The sequence below is a fragment of the Heterodontus francisci genome, chromosome 21 (assembly GCF_036365525.1).
Source record: "Heterodontus francisci isolate sHetFra1 chromosome 21, sHetFra1.hap1, whole genome shotgun sequence".
In the NCBI taxonomy this organism is placed as follows: domain Eukaryota; kingdom Metazoa; phylum Chordata; class Chondrichthyes; order Heterodontiformes; family Heterodontidae; genus Heterodontus; species Heterodontus francisci.
The window spans coordinates 56377412-56393132 of record NC_090391.1 but is presented as its reverse complement, the minus strand read 5'-3'; the positions used below and the strand labels follow the sequence as shown (position 1 = coordinate 56393132).

Here is a 15721-nt window from a genome sequence, read left to right as displayed (position 1 = left end):
GATTATAAACAGATAACAAGGATTATGGAGAATTCTAAATGGCTACAAAGGATTATAAGAGGCTACAAAGCAGCAAAACGGATTTTAAATGTTCATCAGATATGCCAAACGTTATGAATGTTTGTGAAGGATTATAAGTGTTTACGAATGTTTGCAAACATTTATAAAGGATTCTCGATATTATAAAGCTCCTAAAGGATATAAATGATTACCATGGGGAACCGGTCCCACCCCCATTCCCCCGTCACCATGGCAGCATGCCCCGCTCCACTCTATCACCATGAGTATCAGGCTCCTCCCACACTCCCCGTCGCTATATGAACAGGGTCCACCCCCACTCCCCCTCACCATGGATAATTGGCTTCTTCCCAACAGCCCAGTCACCATGAGAACAGGTCCCCTATTCCCCATCACCATAGGAACAGGCCCCGGCCCCACTCTCGTGTCACAATGGGGAACAAGACCCGGATCCACTACCCGTCACTGTAGTTACAGGATCCGCCCCACTCTCCCGTCACCAAGACGACAGGCCTCGCCCGCACCTTCACCACAACCACAGACCCCCTACCCCTGATGACGGATATAGTCAGTGATTCAGTTCACCACAGCAATGAATGAATTTAAAAATTGGTGAAATTAGATATTTCAGCACATTCTTCAACTGCTCTCTGAACTGAGTCTGGGTCACGGCATAAATCGCAGTGTTTGTGCAGCAGCTCAGCAGCTGTAGCATGAAACCCAATTCCCGCAGAAACTCGGGTAGAAATACAGAGTGATAGCCCAAATACCACATCCGGCTCCATATCGAAAACACCATTAACACGGCCCATAACAGAATGAAATTTGCCGAGATAATTAACAGTAAAATGATAGAATTCCTTCGGCTCTCCATCTCTGGGTCTCTGTGTCTCTCCCCACGGCTATGATCCAGGAGTCTCCTGCGTCCTCTGCAGCTGACTAAAATGTGTCTGATGGTGAGAACATTGAGCAGTAGAATCACCATAAATGGGACAAACGGGGTTAGAATGTAATGGAGGAACTCGATTGTTCCCCAGACACGAGAATTCCGAGCATCCTCTGTTGCATGACAAAACCATGGGATGTTCCACAGCAAATACCGACCTGTGAACATAAAATACCAGGTGATGTTCTTTAAACAGCTGAGCACAGTCGATGTTCCCAGAACCACAGCCGCTGTTTTCTCACTGCAATATTTACTTTTCAGCTTCTGGCAACAAATGGCCACAAATCGATCAAATGTGAAAGTGACGGTGAACCAGACAGAACAGTCTGTAGCAGCATAAAGAAGGACAGCGTGGATATTACATATGGGGATGTAATACAGGGACTGAAACTGTTCCTGATAAACAATGGGAATGTGCCTCAATATCAGGTCGAGGATAATGACCAGTAGGTCCGCCGTTGCCATGGCCACCAGGTAGCGAGTGACACATTTGGAGAGACCGCACTTTCCCCGAGATAAAGTCCCAATTGTCAACAAGTTAACTGTGAGGAAGGGAAATAAGTAGAGAAATTAAACATCAGTCGAGGAGCCAAGTTACCAGTTTGATTGAGGACTTATTGAGATTTACAAATGCGATCCTATATCCAGTGATGTACTGAAATGATGGAAGCTGAAAGAACAAAGAGAAGCGTTGTAATAGGGTGGAAGGCAGGAGAGGTTAAATGAAAAGTGGAAGATGCTGAAATGTTAAAATCAATGTTGATCATAATCCTCCCCCTCCCTCCTTTCCCTCTCTGGTTTAAACTCTGATCCATTTCTAATCTCTCCCAGTTCTGATGAAGGGTGATTGACCTGAAACAATAACTCGGTTTCTATCTCCACAGATGCTGCCAGACCTGATGAATATTTCCAGAATTTTCTGTTTTTATTTCAGATTTGCAATGTCTGCTGCACATTGCTCTTGAGTAGAAAATTAGATGTTGGACTGGTTGGGAGATTCCCTCACCTGTGACCGGCAGCACGGAATTTAATGATTTCAAAACAAAAATTGAGAATGAGTCCACTGCAAAATCAATAAAACAAGTAATCTCAACCGTCACTATGTCAAATGTAAACAAGGGAAATTATCAGGACATTTTCCTCCAGGTTGGGAGCATAAACAACAGTTTCAAGGAGTTTAGGATGACATTTGCCCATTTGCTGTTGCATTCAGTGTATATCAAATTTGTTTACCAGCGTCAGGAATTTCTGCCGAAGAATGGAAGCATAGTAGGCTGGTCCAGAAGGTTCCAACACATGGGATCCAGTGTGACCAAGCAAATTAGATACAAAATTGGCTTAGTGATAAGAGGCAAAGGGTCGTAGTGGAGGGTTGTTTTTCAGATTGGAGGCCAGTGACCAGTGGTGTGCAACAGGGATTGATGCCGGTCCCTCTGTTGTTTGCCATATATATTAATGGCGTGGATCTGAATGTAGGGGGCATGATCAGTAAGTTTGAAGATGACACCCAAATTGGTGGTATAGTGTACAGTGAAGAAGGTTGTCCAAAGTTACAACAGGATATACATCAACTGGGAAAGTGGGCAAGGGATTGGCAAATGGAATTTGATGCAGACTGGTGTGAAGTGATGCATTTTGGCAAGTGAAACCAGGGCAGGACATATACAGTGAATTGCAGGGCCCTGGGGTGTGTTGTTGACCAGAGAGACCTTGGGGTGCAGGTACATAGTTCCCTGAAAGTGGCAACACAGGTATACAGGATAGTGAAGAAGGCGTATGGCATACTTGCCATCATCGGCCGAGGCATTGAGTACAAGAGTTGGGACGTCATGTTACAGTTGTAAATAACTTTGGTTAGGCCGCATTTGGAGTACTGTGTGCAGTTCTGGTCGCCGCACTACAGGAAAGATATGATAAAGTTAGAGAGGGTGCAGAAAAGATTCACAAGGATGTTGCCTGGTTTGGAGGGCTTGAGTTATGAAGAGAGATTGGATAGGCTGCGTCTGTTTTCCCTGGAGCGAAGGAGGCTGAGAGGGGAGATAGACAGAGTCTGTTTCCCATGGGAGGAATGACTTAAACTAGAGGGCATAGATTTAAGGTGAGAGGGAGGAGGTTTAAAGGGGATCAAAAGGGTAAAACATTCACACAAATAATAGTGGATATCTGGAATGAGCTGCCTGAGGAGGTGGTGGAGGCAGGAACAGTCGCCACATTTAAGACCTGGACAGGTACTTGAATAAACAAGGCATAGAGGGATATGGAATTAATGCAGGCAGGTGGGATTAGTATAGATAGGCAGGGAAGCAGACTCTGGCTATGCTGCACGACTCTATGACTCCAATTTAGTGCAGCCAGCGGGGTTCCAGGTGGCGGGCTGAAAATAGCAATTCGGAGCCTGCACCCTGTGCAATTCAGTGGCTCTTCAGCAATCAACTGCCTCGTGCCGTTTCCATATCCCTTAAAGGATGGGGATCCCACCTGCCAAAGCTGCTGAACAAGCAGAGGACCAGCTGCTCAGTAGTTTCGGCAACACCATTGAGAGCTTTGGGCATGCCGGCATTATACCAGGCATAAATGCTGGAACATTCCAAGTGCCCTAGACCCATAAGTCTGGCGATGACGCCAGGCTCAGTCAGCTGGTCGGGGCCACTGTCGGTAATACACCAGGTCTGGCACCAGACCCATTGCTAGAGCCCCGGACTCCAAGTACATGAAGTGTTACAGCTTTAGACAGTCAGGGCGCAGGGACAACTGCTGGTACTGCACCCGACCTGGGACTAGGAGCTGCCTTGGAGCCCCAGACCCCAGAGAAGTTGTGTGGGATTGTCAATGCCAGTCTGGTAACCCTTGGAAGGTGGGTGATGATGCTCGCTTAGTGCGGGGGTGTTTTAGGGAGAAGCAACATTTGCTGCCAGGGGTCAATCCATGGGGCACAGATAACCTATGGAGGACGGTGCATTTCACACTGTCGCAATTTGCAGATGTCATGAAGCGTGGAAGTATGGTGATGTGCGAGGAAGATAGTAATAAAATTCAGGAAGGCGTAGACAGGGTGATGGACTGGGCAGAAACAATAACCAAAACTTGCATTTCTATAGCGCCTTTAATGTATTAAAATGTACCAAGATGTTTCATAGGCGCATTATATAACAAAATAAGACACCAGGTCACATAAGGAGATTCTTGGTAAGATGGTCAAAAGCCGGATCACAGAGGTATGTTTTAAGGAGTGACTTAAAGGCAGAAAGAGAGGTGGAGACTTGTGGAAAGGGTATGACAGAGCTCAGGGCCCATGCATCTGAAGGTACAACAACCAATGGTGAAGAGATTAAAATCAAGGATGCACAAGAGGCCATGATAACAAATAACAAGGAACAGTACAGCACAGGAACAGGCCATTCGTCCCTCCAAGCCAGCGCCGCTCTTGATGCCTGCCTAAACTAACACCTTTGCACTTCCAGGGCCCATATCCCTCTATTCCGATCCTATTCATATGTTTGTCAAGATGTCTCTTAAACGTCACTATCGTATCTGATTCCACCACCTCCCCTGGCAGCAAGTTCCAGGCACTCACCACCCTCTGTGTGAAAAACTTGCCACGCACATCCCCTCCAAACTTTTCCCCTCTCACCTTAAAGCTATGTCCCCTAGAAACTGACTGTTCCACCCTGGGAAAAAGCTTCTGACTATCCACTCTGTCCATGCCGCTCATAACTTTGTAAACCTCGATCATGTCGTCCCTCCACCTCCGTCGTTCCAGTGAAAACAATCCGAGTTTTCCCAACCTCCTCTCATTGCTAATACCCTCCAGAACAGGCAACATCCGGGTTAACCTCCTCTGTACCCTCTCCAAAGCCTCCACGTCCTTCTGGGAGTGTGGCAACCAGAATTGCACGCAATATTCTAAGTGTGGCCTAACTGAGGTTCTGCACAGCTGCAACATGACTTGCCTATTTTTATACTCTATGCCTCGACCGATGAAGGCAAGCATGCCGTATGCCTTCTTGACCACCTTATCCACCTGCGTTGCCACTTTCAGTGACCAGTGGACCTGTACGCCCAGATCTCCCTGCCTCTCAATACTCCTAAGGGTTCTGCGATTTACTGTATACCTCCCACTTGCATTAGACCTTCCAAAATGCATTACCTCACATATGTCCGGATTAAACTCCATCTGCCATTTCTCTGCCCAAGTCTCCAACCGATCTATATCCTGCTGCATCCTCTGACAATCCTCATCATTATCCGCAACTCCACCAACCTTTGTGTAATCCGCAAACTTACTAATCAGACCAGCTACATTTTCCTCCAAATCATTTATATATACGACAAACAGCAAAGGTCCCAGCACTGATCCCTGCAGAACACCACTAGTCACATCCCTCCATTCAGAAAAACACCCATCCACTGTTACCCTCTGTCTTCTGTGACTGAGCCAGTTCTGTATCCATCTTGCCAGCTCACATTTGATCCTGTGTGGCTTCACCTTTTGCACCAGTCTGCCATGCGGGACCTTGTCAAAGGCTTTACTAAAGTCCATATAGACACCATGCACCGCCCTTCCCTCATCAATCATCTTCGTCACTTCCTCAAAAACTCAATCAAATTAGTAAGACACGACCGCCCCTTCACAAAACCATGCTGTCTCTCGCTGATAATTTCGTTTCTTTTAAATGGGAGTAAATCCTATCCCGAAGAGTCCTCTCTAATAGTTTCCCTACCACTGATGTAAGGCTCAGCGGCCTATAATTTCCTGGATTATCCTTACCATACTTCTTAAACAAAGGAACAACATTGGCTATTGTCCAGTCCTCTGGGACCTCACCTGCAGCCAATGAGGATGCAAAGATTTCTGTGAAGGCCCCAGCATTTTCTTCCCTTGCCTCCCTCAGTATTCTAGGGTAGATCCCATCAAGCTCAGGGGACTTATCTACCTTAATGCTTTGCAAGACACCCAACACCTCCTCCTTTTTGATAATGAGATGACTGAAACTAGCTGCACTTCCTTCCCTAGGCTCATCATCCACCAAGCCGTCCTTGGTGAATACTGATGCAAAGTACTCATTTTGCACCTCACCCATTTCCTCTGGCTCCACGCATAGATTCCCATCTCTGTCCTTGAGTGGGCCAACCATTTCTCTGGTTACCCTCTTGCTCTTCATATATGTATAAAAGCCTTGGGATTTTCCTTAATCCTGTTTGCCAATGACTTGTCATGACCCCTTTTAGCCCTCCTAACTCCTTGCTTAAGTTCCTTCCTACTGTCTTTATATTCCTCAAGTTCTTCATCTGTTCCTACCCTTCTGGCCCTTACAAATGCTTCCTTTTCTTTTTGACTAGGCTCACAATATCCCGTGTTATCCAAGCTTCCCGAAACTTGCCAAACTTGTCTTTCTTCCTCACAGGAACATGCTGGTCCTGGATTCTAATCAGCTGACGTTTGAAAGACTCCCACATGGCAGATGTTCAGTTACCCTCAAACAGCCACCCCCAATCTAAATTCTTCAGTTCCTGCCTAATATTGATATAATTAACCTTCCCCCAATTTAGCACCTTCACCCGTGGGCTACTCTTATCCTTATCCACAAGTACCTTAAAACTTATGGAATTATGGTCACTGCTTCCGAAATGCGACCCCACTGAAACTTCGACCACCGGGCCGGGCTCATTCCCCAATACCAGGTCCAGAATGGCCCCATCCCTAGTTGGAATATCTACGTACTGTTTCAGGAAGCCCTCCTGGATGCTCCTCACAAATTCTGCCCCATACAGGCCCCGAGCACTAAGTGAGTCCCAATCAATATTTGGGAAGTTACAATCACCCACCACTATAAACCTGTTCCCTTTACATCTTTCCAAAATCTGTCTGCATATCTGCTCCTCTACCTCCAGCTGGCTGTTTGGAGGCCTGTAGTAAATCCCCAACATCGTGACTGCACCCTTCCTATTCCTGAGCTCCACCCATATTGTCTCGCTGCATGACGTCTCTGAGGTGTCCTCCCGCATTACAGCTGTGATATTCTCCTTAACAAGTAATGCAACTCCCCCACCCCTTTTACATCCCCCTCTATCCCGCCTGAAGCTTCTAAAGCCTGGAACATTTAGCTGCCAATCCTGCCCTTCCCTCAACCAATTCTCTTTAATAGCCACAACATCATATTTCCAAGTCCTAATCCAAGCTCTAAGTTCATCTGCCTTACCTGTTATACTTCTCACATGGAAACAAATGCACTTAAGACCACCAGTCCCGCTGCGCTCAGCAACATCTCCCTGCCTGCTCTTCCTCTTAGTCCTAATGGACTTATTTACGATCTCCTCCTCTTTTACTTCACCAGCTGTCCTACTGATCTGGTTCCCACCCCCCTGCCACACTAGTTTAAACCCTCCGGAGTGACGCTAGCAAACCTTACAGCCAGGATATTAGTGCCCTTCCGGTTTAGATGCAACCCGTCCTTCTTGTACAGGTCCCATCTGTCCCTGAAGAGAGCCCAATGGTCCAGATATCTGAAACCCTCCCTTCTGCACCAGCTGCTCAGCCACGTGTTCAGCTGCACTATCTTCCTATTTCTAGCCTCACTGGCACGTGGCACAGGGAGTAATCCAGAGATTACAACCTTAGATGAACATAGATATTTTAGTGTGTGGTGGGGCAGGAGGAGATTACAGCGATATGGGACTGGGCATGTGTAGGAGGCGGGCTGCCAGCGCTGGGCCAGAAAGGCGGGGGTAACAGCACCTCGGCGTTTACATGAAACCCACCCCTAACCCACGAAAGAGCGATCCTGCGTTTTTATATGTAAATGTCTAATCCTGGCATCCAAGTCCCCTTTAAGATGGAGATCCAACTCCCTCCAGCTTCTGGCCAAGCAGAAAACTGTCAGCTAAGCAGTATCGGCACTGGCACCGTGAGTAGTGGCCACTTTCAGTAGTGTAGATGTCATGGACACAAGCCCAGCGCTGGAACCTGGACCACAGGTAAGTGAGGTGGGGGAACCAGGGCCAATCTGAATGTTTCTGATGAGGTGGATTGAAGGGGTGGACATAAAGCTCAGAGGAAGGCGGGTCACGGGAGGATCAATGTTTCCCATCAGGTTCCTCCATGAGCCACAGATTGCCATTGGAGGAAGGAAATCCCACCAAGCCCTTATATAGGGTACTTCCCTCTTGACAGAGGTAACCCCACTCCGGCCCCCGCCCACACGTGGCTCGTTAGATCCCAGAGGTAGCGGGAACTGGCCCTGATGTGAGCAAGTTGGGTCCTCAATTGCCTTTGGGTGGGAAGGTCATCATCAGCCTAGCCTACTCCCGGCAAGATCACCCGGCGTTGGGGTGGCGACAGGTCCTCGATGGCTTTCTATCCTGCATTAGATGGATGGAATGGCCTGATCTCTGCTGTCTGACCTGTGACAGGTGAGAATGGTTTTCCATCCTGGATCAGATGGATGGAATGGCCTGGTCTCTGCTGTCAGACCTGCGACAGGTGAGAATGGTTTTCTATCCAGGATCAGATGGATGGAATGGCCTGGTCTCTGCTGTCTGGCCTGCGACAGGTGAGAATGTTTTCCTATCCCGGATCGGATGGATGGAATGGCCTGGTCTCTGCTGTCTGACCTGCGACGGGTGAGAATGGTTTTCTATCCAGGATCGGATGCATGGAATGGCCTGGTCTCGGCTATCTGACCTGCGACAGCTGAAAATGGTTTTCTATGCAGGATCGGATGGATGGAATGGCCTGGTCTCTGCTGTCTGACCTGTGACAGGTGAGAATGGTTTTCTATCCAGGATTGGATGGATGGAATGGCCTGGTCTCTGCTGTCTGACCTGTGACGGTGAGAATGGTTTTCAATCCCCTAACGGATGGATGGAATGGCCTGGTCTCTGCTGTCTGACCTGTGACAGGTGAGATTGGTTTTCTATCCCGAATCAGATGGATGGAATGACCTGGTCTCTGCTCTATGACCTGTGACAGGTGAGAATGGTTTTCCATCCTGGATCACATGGATGGAATGGCCTGGTCTCTGCTGTCTCACCTGTGACAGGTGAGAATGGTTTTCAACCCGGATTGGATGGATGGAAGGGCCTGGTCTCTGCTGTCTTACCTGTGACAGGTGAGAATGGTTTTCTATCCAGGATCGGATGGATGGAATGGCCTGGTCTCGGCTATCTGACCTGCGACAGGTGAAAATGGTTTTATATGCAGGATTGGATGGATGGAATGGCCTGGTCTCTGCTGTCTGCCCTGCGACAGGTGAGAATGGTTTTCTATCCAGGATTGGATGGATGGAATGGCCTGGTCTCTGATGTCTGACCTGTGACGGTGAGAATGGTTTACAATCCCGGAATGGATGGATGGAATGGCCTGGTCTCTGCTCTATGACCTGTGACAGGTGAGAATGGTTTTCTATCCAGGATTGGATGGACGGAATGGCCTGGTCTCTGATGTCTGACCTGTGACGGTGAGAATGGTTTACAATCCCGAATCAGATGGATGGAATGGCCTGGTCTCTGCTCTATGACCTGTGACAGGTGAGAATGGTTTTCTATCCAGGATCGGATGGATGGAATGGCCTGGTCTCGGCTATCTGACCTGCGACAGGTGAAAATGGTTTTATATGCAGGATTGGATGGATGGAATGGCCTGGTCTCTGCTGTCTGACCTGTGACGGTGAGAATGGTTTTCAATCCCGGAACGGATGGATGGAATGGCCTGGTCTCTGCTGTCTGACCTGTGACAGGTGAGATTGGTTTTCTCTCCCGAATCAGATGGATGGAAGGGCCTGGTCTCTGCTGTCTTACCTGTGACAGGTGAGAATGGTTTTCTATCCAGGATCGGATGGATGGAATGGCCTGGTCTCGGCTATTTGACCTGCGACAGGTGAAAATGGTTTTATATGCAGGATTGGATGGATGGAATGGCCTGGTCTCTGCTGTCTGCCCTGCGACAGGTGAGAATGGTTTTCTATCCAGGATTGGATGGATGGAATGGCCTGGTCTCTGATGTCTGACCTGTGACGGTGAGAATGGTTTACAATCCCGGAATGGATGGATGGAATGGCCTGGTCTCTGCTGTCTGACCTGTGACAGGTGAGATTGGTTTTCTATCCCGAATCAGATGGATGGAATGGCCTGGTCTCTGCTCTATGACCTGTGACAGGTGAGAATGGTTTTTCATCCTGGATCACATGGATGGAAGGGCCTGGACTCTGCTGTCTGACCTGTGAAAGGTGAGAATGGTTTTCAACCTGATCGGATGGATGGAAGGGCCTGGACTCTGCTGCCTGACCTGTGACAGGTGAGAATGGTTTTCTATCCTGGATTAGATGAATGGAATGGCTTGGTATCTGCTGTCTGACCTGTGACAGGTGAGAATGGTTTTCTATCCCGGATCAGATGGATGGCATGGCCTGTACTCTGCTGTCTGACCTGTGATAGGTGAGAATGGCTTTCTCTGCTGGATCAGATGGATGGAAAGGCCTGGTCTCTGCTGTCTACCCTGCGACAGGTGAGAATGGTTTTCTGTCCAGGATTTTATGGATGGAATGGCCTGGTCTCTGCTGTATGACCTGTGACGGTGAGAATGGTTTTCAATCCCGGAACGGATGGATGGAATGGCCTGCTCTCTGCTGTCTGACCTGTGACAGGTGAGATTGGTTTTCTATCCCGAATCAGATGGATGGAATGGCCTGGTCTCTGCTCTATGACCTGTGACAGGTGAGAATGGTTTTCCATCCTGGATCACTTGGATGGAGTGGCCTGGACTCTGCTGTGTGACCTGTGACAGGTGAGAATGATTTTCAACCCGGATCGGATGGATGGAAGGGCCTGGTCTCCGCTGTCTGCGCTGCGACAGGTGAGAATGGTTTTCTATCCAGGATTGGATGGATGGAATGGCCTGGTCTCTGCTGTCTGACCTGTGACGGTGAGAATGGTTTTCAATCCCGGAACGGATGGATGGAATGGCCTGGTCTCTGCTGTCTGACCTGTGACAGGTGAGATTGGTTTTCTCTCCCGAATCAGATGGATGGAATGGCCTGGTCTCTGCTGTCTGACCTGTGACAGGTGAGAATGGTTTTCAACCTGATCGGATGGATGGAAGGGCCTGGTCTCTGCTGTCTTACCTGTGACAGTTGAGAATGGTTTTCTATCCCGGATCAGATGGATGGCATGGCCTGGACTCTGCTGTCTGACCTGTGACAGGTGAGAATGGTATTCTATCCAGGATCGGATGGATGGAATGGCCTGGTCTCTGCTGTCTGACATGTGACAGGTGAGAATAGTTTTCTATCCCGGATCAGATGGATGGAATGACCTGGTCTCTGCTGTCAGACCTGTGACAGGTGGGAATGTTTTTCGATATTCGATCGGATGGATGCAATGGCCTGGTATCTGCTGTCTGACGTGCGACAGGTGAGAATGCTTTTCTATCCCAGATCGGCTGGATGGAATGGCCTGGAATCTGCTCTCTGACCTGTGACAGGTGAGAATGGTTTTCTATCCCGAATCAGATGGATGGATAGGCCTGGTCTCTGCTGTCTGACCTGTGACAGGTGAGAATGGTTTTCTATCCCGTATTGGATGGATGGAATGGCCTGGTCTCTGCTGTCTGATCTGTAACGGGTGAAAATGGGTTTCTATCCCGGTCAGGTGGCTGGAATGGCCTGGTCTCTGCTGTCTGACCTGTGACAGGTGAGAATGGTTTTCTATCCCGGATCGGGTGGATGGAATGACCTGGGATCTGCTATCTGAGCTGTGACAGCTGTGAATGGATTTTTATCCCGGATCGGATGGATGGAATGGCCTGGTCTCTGCTGTCTGACCTGTGACAGGTGAGAATGGTTTTCTATCCAGGATCGGATGGATGGAATGGCCTGGTCTCTGCTTTCTGACTTGTGACAGGTGAGAATGGTCTTCTATCCAGGATCAGATGAACGGAATGACCTAGGATCTGCTATCTGACCTGTGAGAGCTGTGAATGGTTTTCTATCCCGGATCGGATGGATGGAATGGCCTGGTCTCTGTTGTCTGACCTGTCACGGGTGAGAATGATTTTCTATCCCGGTCAAGTGGATGGAATGGCCTGGTCTCTGCTGTCTGACCTGTGACAGGCGAGAATGTTTTTCTATCGTGTATCAGATGGATGGAATGGCTTGGTCTCTGCTTTCTTATCTGTGACAGGTGAGAATGTTTTTTTTTTCCCGGATCAGATGGATGGAATGGCCTGGTCTCTGCTGTCTGACTAGTGACAGGTGAGAATGTTTTTTTATCCTGGATCAGATGGATGGAATGGCCTGGTCTCTGCTTTCTTATCTGTGACAGGTGAGAATGTTTTTTTTTCCGCCGGATCAGATGGATGGAATGGCCTGTTCTCTGCTGTCTTGCCTAAATCAGGAGGAAAGTTTATTGCTTTGATTTTAATTTTCCAAAATTCCCTAGACTCGGGGAAGGTTCCTTTAGATTGGAAAATAGCGAATGTTAAACCTTAATTCAAAAAGGGCTTGAGACAGAAAGCAGGAAACTAAAGGCCAGGTAGCTTAGCATCTGCCTTAGGGCAAATGGTACAAGCTATTTTATTATAGCCACGCCAGGCGCAGCTCTACAAACTACTGACCACCTCCAGGCGCTTACCCAATGTCTCTCGAGACAAGGAGGCCAAAGAAGGAGAAGATTATTAAAGATTTAAGAGAAGGTCATTTCGGAAAATTCAAGGTAATCCAGCTGTTTCAGCATGGTTTTGTCAAACGTAAATCATGTTTAAACTATTTATTGGAATTATTTGAGGGAGTTACATATGCTGTGGATAAAGGGAACCTGTGGATGTATTGCACTTAGATTTCCAGAAGGCATTTGATAAGGTGCCACATCAAAGGTTATTGCAGGAAAAAAGCTCATGCTGGGGTGGGGGGGGGGGGGTAACATATTGGAATGGTTAGAATTTTGGGTAGCTAACAGTTAACAGAGAGTAGGCATAAATAGGTTACTTTCTGGTTGGCAAGGTGTAACAAGTGGTGTGTCACAGGATCTGTGCTGGGGCCTCAACTTTTTTACGATTTATATAAATGACTTTGATGAAGGAACCGAAGGTATGGTTGCAAATTTGCTGATGACATAAAGATAAGTAGCAAAGTACCTTGTGAAGAGGACATAAGGAGGCTACAAAGGGATATAGATAGGTTAGTGAGTGAGCACGGACTTGTCAAATGGAGGATAATGTGGGGCAGCGTAAAATTGTCCACGTTGGCAGGAAGAATGTCAAATAATCACATTATCTAAATGGTGAGAGATTTCATAGCTCTGAGATGCAAAGGGATCTGGGTGTCCTACTGCAGGAATCGCAAAAGTTATTATGCCGGTACAGCACGTAATTGGGAAAGCTAATGGAATGTTATTGTTTATCACGAGTGGAATTAAATACAAAAGTAAGAAGATTATGCTTCAGCTATACAGGGTATTGGTTAGACCACATCTGGAGTAATGTGTACAGTACTGGTTTCCTTATTTATGGCAGGATGTAAATGCGTTGGAGGCAGTACAGAGAAGGTATACTAGACTAATACATGGAATGGGTGGGCTGTCGTACGAGGAAAGATTGGGCAGGCTAGGCTTGTATCCGCTGGAATTTAGAAGAGTAAGAGGCGACTGAATGAAACATTTAAGGTCCTGAGAGGTATTGACTGGGTGGATGTGGAAAAGATGTCTTCCCTTCTGGGACAATATCGCACTCGGGGTAACTGTTTAACAATAAGGGGTCGCCAATTTAAACCAGAGATTAGGAGATTTTATTTTCTCTCTGAGGGTCGTGAGTCTTTGGATTTGTCTTCCTCTAAAGGCAGTGGAAGCAGAGTCTTTGACTATTTTATGGCAGAGATAGATAGATTCTAGTTAAGCAAGGGGTACAAGCTTAACGGGGGAGGTGGTCGGTGAAACTGTGGAGGAAACTGTTGGAGAATTTTCTGAGCTTTGCTAATTATTACTTAACTTTGTAGAAATAGAAAAACAAGACGCAGCTTGTAGCTAACCTAACCAATGGGCAGGAAATGTAGACCAAGCAACTGACCACAATCATCTGGCTTAGAAAGTGACAGAGCTCATGATGGATTTTGAGGAAGTGAACACAGACTGTTCGTTACTGACTCTTCTGCTTTTATCATGTTTGTGCAACCTAGCCAGAAGTAACGGCCAAATATAGTACCTGGAGTGTGTACGTTAAATAGGGAACAATAGCTTGTTATGCTCGAACTAACGCTGTACTGACCTCGGACTTTGCAAAGGGCACAGAGCTGCAGGTGGTCTTGTGGTTGTCCTGTGGTTAATGCTTAATTGTGAAACTGCTAGCTCTGCTTCTTCTATACTATATAAGTCCACGACGATTTGTAGCTGTCGGGAGTAGCACTGGACCGCATTTAGGTAAGGTGTCAGCCCCATGATATCATGCAATAAAGTGTTTGATTCTCAACGTCTGAGTCCGGAGAATTTGTTCAACAATTGGGCACAATCTGGATTTTCTCCAACAGAAACAGTTTAGACATGAACTGATTGAGTGGTGCAGTAGGCTCGAGGGGTCGAGTTGACTGCTGCTGCTCCTAATTTGAATGTTTGTATATCTTCGTTGGATGGATGCAATCGCTTGGTCTCTGCTGTCTCACCTGTGACAGATGAGATGGTTTTTATATCCTGGAAAGGATGGATGGATTGACCTGGTCTCTGCTGTCTGACCTGCGACAAGTGAGAGTGGTTTTCAATCCTGGAACTGATGGATGGATTGGCCTGGTCTTTTCTCTCTGACCTGTGACAGGTGAGAATAGTTTTCTGTCCTAGAACGGGCGGCACTTTGGCGCAGTGGTTAGCATCGCAGCCTCACAGCACCAACGACCGGGGTTCAATTCTGGGTACTGCCTGTGTGGAGTTTGCAAGTTCTCCCTGTGTCTGCGTGGGTTTTCTCCGGGTGCTCCGTTTTCCTCCCACAGCCAAAAGACTTGCAGGTTGGTAGGTAAATTGGCGATTATAAATTGCCCCTAGTATAGGTAGTTGGTAGGGAAACATAGGGACAGGTGGGGATGTGGTAGGAATGTGCGATCCGTGTCGGATTAGTATAAATGGGTGGTTGATGGGCGGCACAGACACCGTGGGCCAAAGGGCCTGTATCAGTGCTGTATCTCTAAACTAAACTAAACGGATGCATGGATTGGCCTGGTCTTTTCTCTCTGACCTGTGACAGGAGAGAATGTATTTCCATCCCGGATCGGATGTATGGAATGGTCTTATTTCTGTAGTCTGCCATACTGATCTGTTCCTGTTTGAGATATGTGGGACTTTTCAATCCAGGAGAATTGATAGTTTAAATGAAATACAGGAAGCTGTGGCTTTCTTTATCCTGTTTCATGGGATCTGGGTATCGCTGACAAGGCCAGCATTTGTTCCCCATCCCAAATTGCTCTTGTGTCATTGTGTGGAGGTGTGCAGAGAATGAACTGAATCTGACCAGCATGCATTCTGAAGACCAGAAGGGTTTTCCGAGATAAGGTAACCTGTTAACAGCTGTAAGCTGTTTTCATTACAGGTTCTTCTTCTTCTTTGGCCTCCTTGTCTCGAGAGACAATGGGTAGACGCCTGGAGGTGGTCAGTGGTTTGTGAAGCAGCGCCTGGAGTTGCTATAAAGGCCAATTCTAGAGTGACAGACTCTTCCACAAGTGCTGCAGATAAAATTGGTTGTCGGGGCTGTTACACAGTTGGCTCTCCCGTTGCGATTCTGTCTTTTCT

General features: G+C 47.5%; 1 protein-coding gene across 1 annotated transcript in view; it reads right to left on the bottom strand.

Annotated features, from left to right (window-relative positions):
- Positions 1–586: 586 nt before the first annotated feature.
- LOC137381136 (uncharacterized) overlaps positions 587–15721 on the bottom strand; it is a 34684-nt gene continuing 19549 nt past the window's right edge. Inside the window, exon 7 of the mRNA XM_068053523.1 lies at positions 587–1506. Within this exon, the coding sequence (XP_067909624.1) occupies positions 587–1506 (920 nt within the window). The remainder of the gene's footprint in view (positions 1507–15721) is intronic.